At 38.7% G+C, this 12,760-nt stretch overlaps 1 protein-coding gene across 1 annotated transcript in view; it reads left to right on the top strand.

Moving 5' to 3' along the window:
- The window catches only part of LOC115760954 (5-hydroxytryptamine receptor 2A), a 40,240-nt gene that overhangs the window by 19,437 nt on the left and 8,043 nt on the right, over nucleotides 1-12,760 (top strand). The window contains exons 5-7 of the mRNA XM_030702542.1: nucleotides 2,056-2,245; nucleotides 2,303-2,440; nucleotides 9,633-9,842. Of these exons, the coding sequence (XP_030558402.1) occupies nucleotides 2,056-2,245; nucleotides 2,303-2,440; nucleotides 9,633-9,842 (538 nt within the window). The remainder of the gene's footprint in view (nucleotides 1-2,055; nucleotides 2,246-2,302; nucleotides 2,441-9,632; nucleotides 9,843-12,760) is intronic.

The following is a 12,760-nucleotide window of genomic DNA, read 5'->3' as shown; positions in this document are numbered from 1 at the left end:
CTACCTCTTGACTATTACATTTGGTTAGCTGATGAAGTGGTTGGCTTATGGATATGTTATTAATGAGTATCATTTAATCACGTTTAAACAAATGCACAACATATCGATAATTATATTTATATTTATGCAGCTGTCGTTAGAGTGTAAGTGCCCCATTGGATGCAAATTAAATTATGTTCTATGGCACCCGAGGCCATTAGCCAAGTTTCCACATGGCAGAGCAGAGCAGTTAATGCTGATTTACACAGCCATAGATAAATATATAGCTATAGATACAGCAGCTATCAGCAGCGCGAGTGTCTCGAGTGCTTTGTCAACTCAATTAATTGTTGATTTAAACTTACAAACACATTTGTTTGCGCAGCGGCCCAACAAGGCATAATATTTGTATATGCAAATTGTATTTAATTAAAACATAAACAACAACAGACTCTTGTTGTTGCTGCTACCACTTTAAGCGCTGCGGTCAGCGTTGGTAGTCGAAGAAATTGTGTACCGCTTGCCGTCAAATTTTGAAATATGTGGTTTGCCGGCATTAATTTGGCAGCCACACGGCACACACGCACAGCCGCAGGTTGTTGTGGTTAACAACCTTTGAACTGACAGCAGGGTCGGCTAAAAACACTAACCAACACTGGCTAAAAGCTGCTTAATGGCTGCTGCTGCTGCAGCAGCATCAGCACAACAGCATGAGAGTTACATGTTCTACTTACCGCCTCCGGGCGCGATTATCTATGCCACACAGTTGAATAGTTGGCATTCTTAAAGCTTTTCCAGCAGCAACAAGCGGCAAGTACCAATACAGTTAAAGCCTGCTTCACAACACTGTGTGTCAATCTACGTGTATATGTAAACTAGCACGTGTGTGTGTGCATGTATCTGTGTGTGTGTGTGCCAGTTACCATGCACGTAACGTTTAAAAACTCGTTTAGGCATGTCGCTCTACTCACAGCAAGTGGGCAAACTAAGGCAGATAGTTTTTCTTTGGCAATAGCAACAATTTTATACCCTAACTCAGTAAAAACTTGGCTTAAAATATAAACTATCTTAAAGTAAAAATAACAGAGCTTAAGCTCAACTATGGGTTTGAATATAAAGCACACATTTCTAGCTTTAAGGAAATAGAAAGATTTTAAATAACTTTTTTTTAAATTTGTGAAATTCTCATTATAATATTTGTATGAAAATATTCCCAATTTTAATAGTTATTTATATTTTCTTAGTTGGAGAGCAATATAAAATACTGAATATAAGCGAAAAAAATGTTTAAGATATGATTTAGATCTTGGAAAGGATAAGAATTATTGATGGTATTGCAGAAGATATTTCTGCCTATCACCCATTAATTATTTCGAAAGATAAGAGTTGAGGTCTCAAGAAAGGCTTTTCGATTTAATACCAATTAGGCCCAATTCAAATCTAGTCCAGTATTGCTGTGCTTCTGAGCTGCACTCCATTTTAAATGAAATTAATTCTTCTCTTAACTCAAGCAATCAAATCTGGCAAAGGAATTCCATTTTGGTTTTCTATGCGCCGGCAAACAACATTGCAAAGTTATGTTGCTTTTAGGCTCGTCTTTAGAAATGGAAATTTGAAAAATGCCTCGCTTGGCCGCCGCACACGCACACACACACACTCACACACGTTCACACCGGTTTGCATACATACATAAAACATGTTTTGGCACACAAAACCCAAAAGCGAAGAAAAAAGAAAACAAATACACACACACAGCGACACACAAGAAAAATGGTAACAAAATGCTGTAAAAAACTGTTGAACGGAATTCGAATATCGAACACGTTTCTTTACTTTCACGCTGTTCCATATGTGTGCCTGTGTGTGTGTGTGAGTCTGTCTTTGAGTGTTTGTGTGTGTGTGTGTGTGTGTGTGTGTGCCTGCCTAGATTTATGCAGCATTTCATTTGCATTTTGTGCGCGTTTCAAATAAAGTAAATAAGAGTAGAAAAAAATAACACGCCGCCATGTCTCAAGTGTTGCGCAATTGTTAATAAAAAAAATATATATATGTTTTGTTGTTGCTCTATTTATATAGCTATTGGGCGGTGACCAACATTGATTACATCCATTCACGCACCAGCAATCGGGTCTTCATGATGATCTTCTGCGTGTGGACGGCCTCGGTGATTGTCTCATTGGCGCCACAGTTTGGCTGGAAGGATCCGGACTATCTGCAGCGCATCGAACAGCAGAAGTGCATGGTCTCACAGGATGTGGCCTACCAGGTGCGTTTTGGCGCTTTTATTGTTTAGATTGTTTCATAAACTGAATTTCTCTTTTAGGTATTTGCCACCTGCTGCACTTTCTATGTGCCACTGCTGGTCATCTTGGCGCTCTACTGGAAAATCTATCAGACGGCTCGGAAACGCATACATCGCCGACGACCACGACCTGTCGATGTGACAGCCAACAATAATCAGGTAAATATGCTAGCCCTTGCACTTTCATAGCTTAGCTGAGACTAGAAATGATTCCAGCGCTTCAAGCTCTCAAGCTCCTTTTCTTTCTCAACATTTTTCTGTGTTCTAAGTGGAAATGGCTAAATTTTTTTATAAAAGTTCTTTGACTTTTAAATTTCGAAATGAAATAACAATATTTTTGCATACAGGGCGTTACACTGCCTAGGCATGCAGCTCATGCTGTGCTAACAACTTAGTGAGTCACCCTGTGTGCAGCCACAGATACATCGTAAGCCGCAGCACAATTTGCCATGCAACCAAAGCCTACAATTATGCACTCTAATGAAGTTAACCGCGAAGGGAGCCAAAAAATCGACCTGAACTAAGAACCCAGCCCAAAGGTCAACCCACAGCCAGCTGAGAGCTAAGAGAGTGCGGCGCAAGGCGCAAGACTCGTGCAGAAGATGCCCTTAACATATGCAAGAAGCTCACGACTTTGCCAACCGAGCGCACTTCAGCTCTTGGGGCTAAAATGTAATTAGGCAGCTTGAACTTCATTCAAGTGTGTTTAAAAATGCATTTTAGATATTGTTCGCCGCCTGCGCTGGCTTTAAAAGGCAACTCGCTTTGAGGTGAAAAGTTTAACGAACAGTATTAGCCCAAGAACCCAAGGCAGTTTTTGTGGTACCTGACAAGTTTGTGTGTGTGTGGTGTGTGTGCATACACACTGATAAATTTTTGTGGGTCTTGCTGAATTGCAATTTCGTTTTTCTATGCTCTTTGCGTGCAGATGACCTTTATAAAAATACCCTATCTGTGGATTACATGGGATTAATCATACGGTTTGCTAACTAATATACATATGTTAAGGAATGAAAATGCAAGTTAACATAAACGAAACATAACATAGACACATAGATTTTATTATTGTTTGTGAGTACTGTTAAGATATTAGCAGGGCTAGTGATCAATCGAGTCAAGTTAACAGCGTTAACTGTGCTAAGCAAGCTCTGTTAGTGAAGTGTTAATATTAGCTGTAGCATAGAAATTTGTTTTCTCTGCTAGCAGAAGCCCATTACTGTTAAATTACACATACTCTTGCTCTGTTATATTAATTGCACTCGTTTATGTTAATTTAACAGCTCTGTTATGCTTACTTCTACACAGTTTACTGCTCTAAAAATCAGGCAAAATATTTTAATATATGATTTAGTAAGCCCTCAATTGAGCACAAGAAGAGCAACTGAATCTCGTTTTGACTACCTTAGCTTCTTTATAACATTTTTTATTTTGTTTTAGGTTAGTTTTTCTGCTCCTTTTTTGTCTATAGCTAGCACATACATACTTAGAGCCAACTACTTAGCTTAAGCTTAATGCTTTGACTAAATTGAAAATGACCATTTGACGTGGAAATGTTTGCAACCACTTACCTCCACACATACACTAACTCTTACCCCCACACACACACCCACACCCTTTGCACACAGCACACACACACACATACACACAAACGCAAACACAAATTCAATGCGCAAACAAGACAAGTTGTCCACTATTTGCCAGCGTACACATGTCCCAGCCATGTCCGGCCCATGTTGCTTCTTCTGTGTGCCTGTGTATGTGTGTTAGTTACATGTCAGCAGGCGCATGCCAATACTAATGCCAGCAGAGCAACGCAGACAAACACATACACATACACACACACACACACCTCCATAGCCAGCTACACGCATCCATTTAGTGCCACTCACTGGCCTGGCCTGCTTGTTGATTTTAAAATATATTTACCCCACTCAGCGCAGGCATTTTGATTCCCTAACCCCAAGCTTGCTGAATAATGGAACCAGTTTGTTAACAATAAATGGGGTTATTTAGTCATTAATAATCAACGATAACATAATCAATAAAGCAATAGAAGCATGAGAAGAAAAAGATTAGTGTAATGTTTAATGCGCTTTAAAATCTATCTTTGTTTTGAAGCAAAGCTTCAATAAGCTTTTTAAAATCGAGCTTTATTTAAAGATTCAAATAAATGTGTTCTATGCTTCCATGAACTTTAAAAGCGTTTTTGAAATTGCGCTTTACTTTATAGAATCCAATAAACTTATCCTAAGGTAAGCATCCATGAGCTTGAAAAGCTTTTTTTTATTTTGCCAACCGCAATTATGAAGCTTTAAGTTTCAAATGAACTTTACTTGCAATACACAAAGCTTAAAAATATATAAAAGATAGATAGAGTCTTGAGTAAGCTTAAACTGTTAAATTTGAGATTAAGTCTACATTTGCGACTGTTTTACCACATTTTAACAGTGTATAATTAATTAAGCTCCAATTGAGCTTTCAGTTATGCAAATTCTATATTTTAAGTAATTCAAAGCTTTAATGCTCTTTTAAATATAACAGTGTCGTTCAACACTTTCGAATATTTCGGAATGTTTTTCTGTTTTTAGAAAGAGCATTTAGACAACGGCTTGCTGCTGCGATCGAGCTATTCTCTTGTTATTCCTTTTTTATTCAACTAAATGCTTTTAAATTGAAAATTGCTTTCCTGCAACTTGACGAGGGTTTATACTAACGGACAACAACAAGAACAACAACAGCGCATTCCGCAACTCGCCCGTTGCGCGCTTTGTTCCAATATTTCGTTTCTTTTTTTTCTTCTTGTATTTAATAAAGATTTGTTGTAGCAAAGTTTTGGATATTTGGATACAAGAACGTGTACAAAAATGTTGTTATTTTTGTTTCGCTGGCAGCCCATAAATTTTAGTTAATTGCATTTGCATTTAACATGTTTATGGCCAATTCTAAGCTCCAAGTGCTAACTGGCAACAACTGGCGAATGGCTAACAAATTTGTTAGCCTGCAAATGATTTAAACTGCATAAACTAATAAAATTCGAAAAATGTGGCATATCGACACGAGGCTTAGCACATAATTTAACATTAATGTGCGTAATTTTAATTGAAATGCAGCTGGCATAGGTCAGACAGGTAGTCAAATGCACACATAACTGATACAATATCGGGCACTTTGCACCATGGGCAAAATAGAGACTTTCAGTGGCAAAACAAATCTATTTTTAATGCCTTTTCACATAATAAATAAAAATAATTGTTTAAATTCTTAAATGCAAACAGCTGTTGACTTAACATTAACTGTTAAGCTAACAGCTGTTAATTAGTGTTCTGGGGTATGTTAAAGAAATAGAGCCAAGATATTCTTTCCAAGAAAAAGTGAACAAATAAACTTTTGAAAAAGTAGTTCTCAATATGTTTCTGAAACCTTAAACCACGCTTTAAAATGAATTTATTTCTGATTAGCAAACGTTCAATACTTGCCCACTGTAAATTTGTACGCATTGATTTTGTAATTAACATAATACATGATAGTAAAAGGCAATTAAGCAAATTGAGCGCACAGGTATTATGTGTAATTTGGCTATGCGACTAATGCCACATGCCTAACATGCCTTGCTTAAGCAACAACAGCAAACATTAATAATAATGTAACATTAAACACAAAAAGCAATCGGTCTTTTGAGTGTCCTCTTGACCAAGTGATGCTGACAACAACGCCCAGATGTTTTGCACTCAAGAGCACTGACGACCGTTGTTTGTGTATTGTGTGTGTGTGTGTGTGTGTGTGTGTGTGTGTGTGTGTGTGTGTGTGTGTGTGTGTGTTGTTTGTGCCCGCCTTGACCACTCGAACATAATCACAATTACATTTGCAAACAACAACAAGAACAACAAGTGACAGCAGCGACAGCAGCTCAAATTGATTGCTCTAGATATTGACATTATGACCAGGACCATATGACAAACAGCCAGCACGAACATTAGCAGGCTGCGCAGCGAGGCCGGGCAGATTTTTCGGCCAAGTCGTCCATATGCCACACACGTCTGCAAGTTGTGTTGCGCTCTTCTGCTCTTCCTTTTTTTGTATATCTATCGAAAGCTGCCACATGTACACTGCGCTACATGGGCACTGAAATCAGAAGTATAAAAAACATATGCGTCTTGAAAATGTCGCTATTAAATATAAATTCGATTCAATTGATAGAAAAAAAGTGAAGAAAGCAAAGCAAACGTTTGTCGCACAGTGTAGTTCATAGCCAACAATTTTTTGTCTGGCTCTTGAGCAACATTTAGGGCAGCATAAATCGCATGTAAGGAAATTATTGGATACACACACGTACACACATATAGACAAAGACAAGGACACACACAGTGATATGAATGTCTCGCAAGAAAAACAATTAAATAAGAAAACAATTTACATAAATTAGCCAAAGTGGCAAAATGGCTTCGGCCAAGTATCGTTTATGCAAACGCTTAAATAAATGTGCACACACACGCACATACACACACACAGACTAAGGAGTGTGTATATACATAACGACAGCTGACAGGCACATCTACATAAAATACACATTGAGCTGGGTTTTGCTCCTCATCGAGGCTGCTGAAAAGTATGCTATACTTTACTACACAGGGAATACAGACCAGCTTATCTAAACGCATGTCAGTGTGCTTGTATGTGCGTGTGTGTGTGAGCGTTTACTTTAGTATTTAAATAACGTTAATGTGCCGTGTTGTTTAGTTTCCGATCTAAGCAAATGCCAAAGGGGAATCCATGGTATTTATGACTAAGCGCGCAAGCAACACGAAAAACTTTTTCGCCAATTGTTTAGCGCAGCAATTTTATGGCACACCAACTGGCAAACAATGCGTGTGTGTGTGTGTGTGTGTATGTGTATACGTAAGTATCTTTGAAGTTATCAGCGATTCAATTACGCATTGATTGCCCGCATGGCATCAAGCCCAACGCCAACGCTACGTATACGAAATCTCAAGCATGCGAAACAGAACGCAAATTCAATTAGCGTATTGCGTACAAATGCGATTATTACAGTTATTACAGTTTGCTGCGGCAAATTGTTACGTGAAAATGCGAAAAGTTAACGGATTTGCGCATTTATGTTGGCCCCCCAATTGTTGAGCCCAGGGCCAAAACTGATGAAGTTTGCCTTGGCAATGTTGGGGAAACAACAATCTAATATGGATTTAGAACTAAAATATCAAGAGCTTACTTTTATGTGCCAAGTAGCAGCTATTCGACTAGAGATTGACGGCTATCAAACTTTTGCAACAGAAAATTATTGTTATTCTTGTAATTTTTCCACTTTATCGTATATATGTATAACATATTTAATATCAATGTCTTCATTTTCACCGTTAGTTTGTAGTTAATTCTGTTGTGTCATGAGCTCTTTATTGGTCGTGTTATGTTGTGTTCGGTCGTATCTGCTCGTGTTAAGTCGACTAGCATCGTGTCAAGACGTGTCAATTCTTTTTAAAATGTTGTTAAGTAATGTCTAATCAGTTAAGGTCGGGATTAGTCGTCGTATTAAATCATTCGAAGCCATGTTAAGTTATTCTATATAGTGTGAAAATCGTGTCATTTCACTGTTCGGTCGTCTCCAATCGTCTTAAGTCGTCTTACTTCATATTAAGTCGTGTCACGTCGTGCCACGTCGTGCCAATTCGTTTAAAGCTGGAATAACTCATATCGAATCGCTTTATGTGGAGATTAGTCCTTTAATGTCCTTTTATGATTATACGAAGCCATTATCAGTTATTTTGAATAGTGGCTAGTCGTGTTGATTCGCTGCAAGTCGTGTCAAATCGTGTAAAGTTGTATAAAAGCCGTGTTTGTCGCGTCAAAGTCGTGTTAAAGTCGTGGACGGTCGTGTTAAGTCGAGCTCATGCGTTTTTAGTCGTGTCAAATTGTGCCATGACGTGTCAAGTAGTGTCAGGTCGTATCAGATAGTATCATATCGTGTCAAAATGTTTTAAAATAATCGGAAAACGTGTCTAGTCACCTTTAATTGTGTCAAGCCATGTTACCGTGCGTTAGATCAAACTTTTGTGAAGTACTTTCCCAACACGCACAAGGCCTTATGATGTCTGATTTCTAAGCACGAGCACGAATCGTGCACGTCACACGAAAAGAACACGATACTCGTACAGCTCTAGCGGCAAGCACAAAAAGATTTTTGACAAGTAACTAAAAATGTTGATTATCTAATAACTAACAAAAGCCAACGTCAATAAAGAGCCGTCAGCTCCCGGCGGATTAGGTTGCACCTGAAAAGCTGTCTAATTAAGCATCTGGCTTTAAATATTTAATAAGCTGACCCTTGACGCTCTTCCTCTTCTCGGCATACCGTCCCTTTTAGGTGGGCACTTGAAACGTAGCACTTTGGGCTTGGCATGCGACGAAGCAATTACACTTCTTGTCCTGCCCACAAAATGAAGGTCACATGCGTAGCTGCAAATCCATTTAATACTATTTGCGCAAATATTCACGCCATTTGGGAGTGCTGAAGTGGGACTGATTGGGCATGAGGCAGAGGGCATGACCAGGCACACAAACAATTCAAGCCCTTTTTTCTCATCTGCTGTCGCTTCTTCTTGGCGGGGCTTTCTTTCATTTTTTTTTTGTTGCTTTTTCTGGACAAATTTCCGCACACGAACGCAAAATCAGCATAATTTTATTTATTTAAAGCAATATCGACTTGCCAAAGGGTCAACATGGCAATGACGAGAGCGTTGACGATGAGGCAAAAGGTTTGACTACTCAATTACTTTAATTTGGTGGGGATTGAAGGCGACGACAACAACTAAATTGCGGGGGCGGCTAAGAGGCAGAAAATAAAGAGAAAAGGATGCAACCATAAGAAAATCCAAAAAAAAATCAAAGAGGTCAAGCGCTTGAAGCAGTCAAGCGTGAAATTTATTTTGAGCAGGCACTGTAGCTGCTTTTGGGTGGCGGAATATTTTGGGTATATGGAAGTGCCACTCCGGCACTGTGGCACTGTGGAGCCGTGCAACTGTGTGGCGTGACTTTAACAAATATACACAATTTATTTACGAACGTATCCACTTACATATGCATATGGTAAAGGCAACGCACGGGATCAGCTTGGGCTCAGCTCAGACTCTGAGATGCGTACAAATTGCGGTTTATTGAAGCGTGAGGCGCAACACCAACAACAACAAAAATACAAATTTGCAGCTCTTGTTATACATTTTAATGCTGTGCAAAAAAAAAATAAATAAAAAAGAAACTATGAATTTAATTTCGTTACCCAAAATCGATGCAGCTCAAGCTAAAAGCAACCCTTTATCCTGCTCTCCATTTCATTTTTCAGCCAGCGACCAGCACCACAACAGATACTAAACTTAATCGTCTGCGGCAACGTCTTGGCAGATTCTCAACGGCCAAGAATAAGAGCGGTGCAGCGGCCAGCTCTACAGCCCTTGGCCTGGTTGAGGGCAACTCCACGAACACGGTGAACACGGTGGAGGATACCGAATTCAGTAGCTCGAATGTGGACAGCAAGAGTCGCGCCGGCATCGAGGTAAGTGCCCAGCAACAACAACAACAACAAGAACAACAACGGGAGCAGGGATTTTGGATTTTCGAATTGGTTTTTGGGTTTGGGATTTGGGGGCGCTGTGCGCATTGAAAGCAAATTTCATAACGCCTGACATGTGCCCAACGATCTGAGTTTGCTTCCTGAGTGCACGCAGTGAGCCAATGAAATAAAGTCCTTGTCCAGTCCACGTCCTGTGCGCGTAATCCCCGTTAAGTCCCAAATAGAAACTTTCACATGTCGTTAGCTAAACATCAAGTTCGACGACAGACATTTGATTTATGCACGCATAAATCGATTTCTTTTAATATCATAAAGGTTGTCACGTATACGCCGCGTGTTTCAACAGCCCAAAAATTACAACAAACAGAAAAAAGAAAGAAAGACAAGCGCATTTGGGTTTTTATTGCAGCCCAAAATGCATATAGATTGTGTTTATTAATACGCCATAAGCATATACAAGCCGGCATCTAAGTCCAAAGCCTGCAAATTACCCACACACGACACAAATGTGGGCGATAAAATGCAGGCCGAAAAGCTTGTTTTTTTTTTTTTTGTTGTGTGTTTATTGGCAGCCCAAATTTGTATTTAGCAGGCAGTTTTTATGTACTTCAATTTAGCTTATTTTTTTATGGCTAAAAAATAAGCAGCGAGAAGCGCACACACACATTCAATAATAACGCATAAAGGAAAAGGCACGAAAATCGAAGCAATACGAAACCATAAAAGAGTCAAGCCAAAATAAATTGCTTGAACGTTTGGTTTGGCATCGCCACAAGGTGGCCAAAAGTCGAGCGGCCAAAGGTCGCAACGATTTGTGCAGGTTAAGTAATAGCTAAGTCAAATGTAAGCTCTGTGACAAGGATACGACGGAGTCTGAGTCCGAGTCGCCAGCACCAGCCAGCACCATGCAAAGCATCTCAGTTTCAGTCAAATGAAAACAAAGCTCTGCAGCAGCAACAGCAACAGGAGCTGAAAACGTGGCCTAACAAGGCACTCAATACGCTTGAGTAATTGAAGAAAATATGTTGATGGCTTATGGCTAACAGCTTTCGTTTCCATTCGTTTGCCCCTAATAACTGAGAGAAACCAACTGCGTCTCGTATTTGCCTTTGCTGGCCAGCAAACACGCACACACACACGCACGCAGATTAAATATTTACTTGGGCCAGGCTCCTCAGTGTGTGCGCCAAATAAGTGGACAGCCAAATAAATAAACACACACACCACACACAAGCTTAGCCACAAGCAAATATATAAATTTATCATAGTAGTTTTGCTTAATATATAGGCAAGAGCCAAACGCATGAGCTAAAACAAACAAAACAGCAACAACAAAAATAAAAATATAAAAATATACAGAAAAAGCAGCACTTCTTTAGTCGAGCATGCCCGACAATTAAATACCCTGAAAGAAATGTTGAGCTGGCGATAAAAACATTCTTGCATTCTGTTGTACATAGATACACATAAATACACACGCACACACACACAAAATGCAAACAAGGCTGTGCTTTTTCTTTCACATTGCCCATAAGATACAAAAGATTCGAGATACGATAGATACGCGAGATACGCAAGATACGAGGGATACGATACATACGAGAGATACGATACACACGGAAGACACAATCCAAGATGTACGAGAAATACGAGATACGAGAGATACGATGGACAAGGGAGATACGAAAGATAGGGTCTATAAGAAACAGGTTTGGCTTATTAAGTTATTTTAAAATATCGATATTAATCGATTCTACAGAGAGAAGAGGAGAAAATATCGATTTAAATTGAGAAACTCATTTTGCGTATGGTATACGACAAATATACGTCAAATTCCAATCTTACTAGTTTCCTAGATGAACGAGATCAGATGGACAGAAAGTTGAATAGACCTAAATCGATGACTATATCTGCTTTATGCGGACGTAGGTGCTTTCTGCTGCTTTGACAGGCATACATTTCTTTACAGCAACAATATACCCTTATAACACCCTTTAAAGCACACGGTATCAAAACTAAAGGAGCTCGTTAGCACAAAACTGTGCTGCACCGCAGCTTATATATATATATATGTATATATATATATAAATATATATATATATATATACATACATGAATACTCAAAAAGCCCAAGACGATAAAACGGCAATTTATCAAAAACAAATTGCATTTTAATACAACTGGGAATGCATTTAATTGAACACGAATCAAAAACCAGACTGCATTTAAAATTAAAGAAATAATTGCAATTCGTAGTTCTTCAAAATGACACCAGCTGAAACGGCGACGAGAAGTCCGAATTTGACAATAAAAGTGAGTGTTGAAAGTTTTAAAAAAATTAAAAAGAAATTATATTTGTTTGTAGGACTAAAGCAGTGTTAAGTACTTAGTTAAACTCATTAATATGAGTAGCTTTAAGCTTTAGCCTTAATCAAAGTTCCTTTGTAAATAAAAACGCTTTTAATAAATACTCCAAAGTATTTTTGAAGCTTGTTATGCAAACACTGAAGCTCATTGAAGGCTCTCGTGTGCTTTTGAAAGCAAACTACTTGTGTTTACTACACAACACTGGCTTCTAGCTCTTCTACTCTTGTTCAGTTCTCAACAAGTGTCAGTTAACTATAAAGTTGTCAATTGTAAATATCTACTTGCAATATTGTATTGTGAAATAGTTTTAGAGCTCAAACATGATGTATCATTTACGCTTTTAGTTTTAGAAAATGCTTAAGCCCTTGCAAAAGCCCGCAAAGCGCCTGGCAAAGCTAATAAGCCCTGCACGCGGCTATTAAAAATACACTCACTGAAACAAATTGGAAACAAAAACAATAAGTCAATGCAGGCGCAAGTGGTGCCTGCAAAATTAATTGAAACAAATATACACTTCACTTAAATGCAAGCCA

The sequence above is a fragment of the Drosophila novamexicana genome, unplaced genomic scaffold, assembly GCF_003285875.2.
Source record: "Drosophila novamexicana strain 15010-1031.04,08,12 unplaced genomic scaffold, DnovRS2.1 tig00000462-arrow-pilon, whole genome shotgun sequence".
NCBI classification, from domain to species: Eukaryota; Metazoa; Arthropoda; class Insecta; order Diptera; family Drosophilidae; genus Drosophila; species Drosophila novamexicana.
The sequence above is the reverse complement of the archived record's forward strand: the minus strand, read 5'-3'. Positions and strand labels throughout refer to the sequence as shown.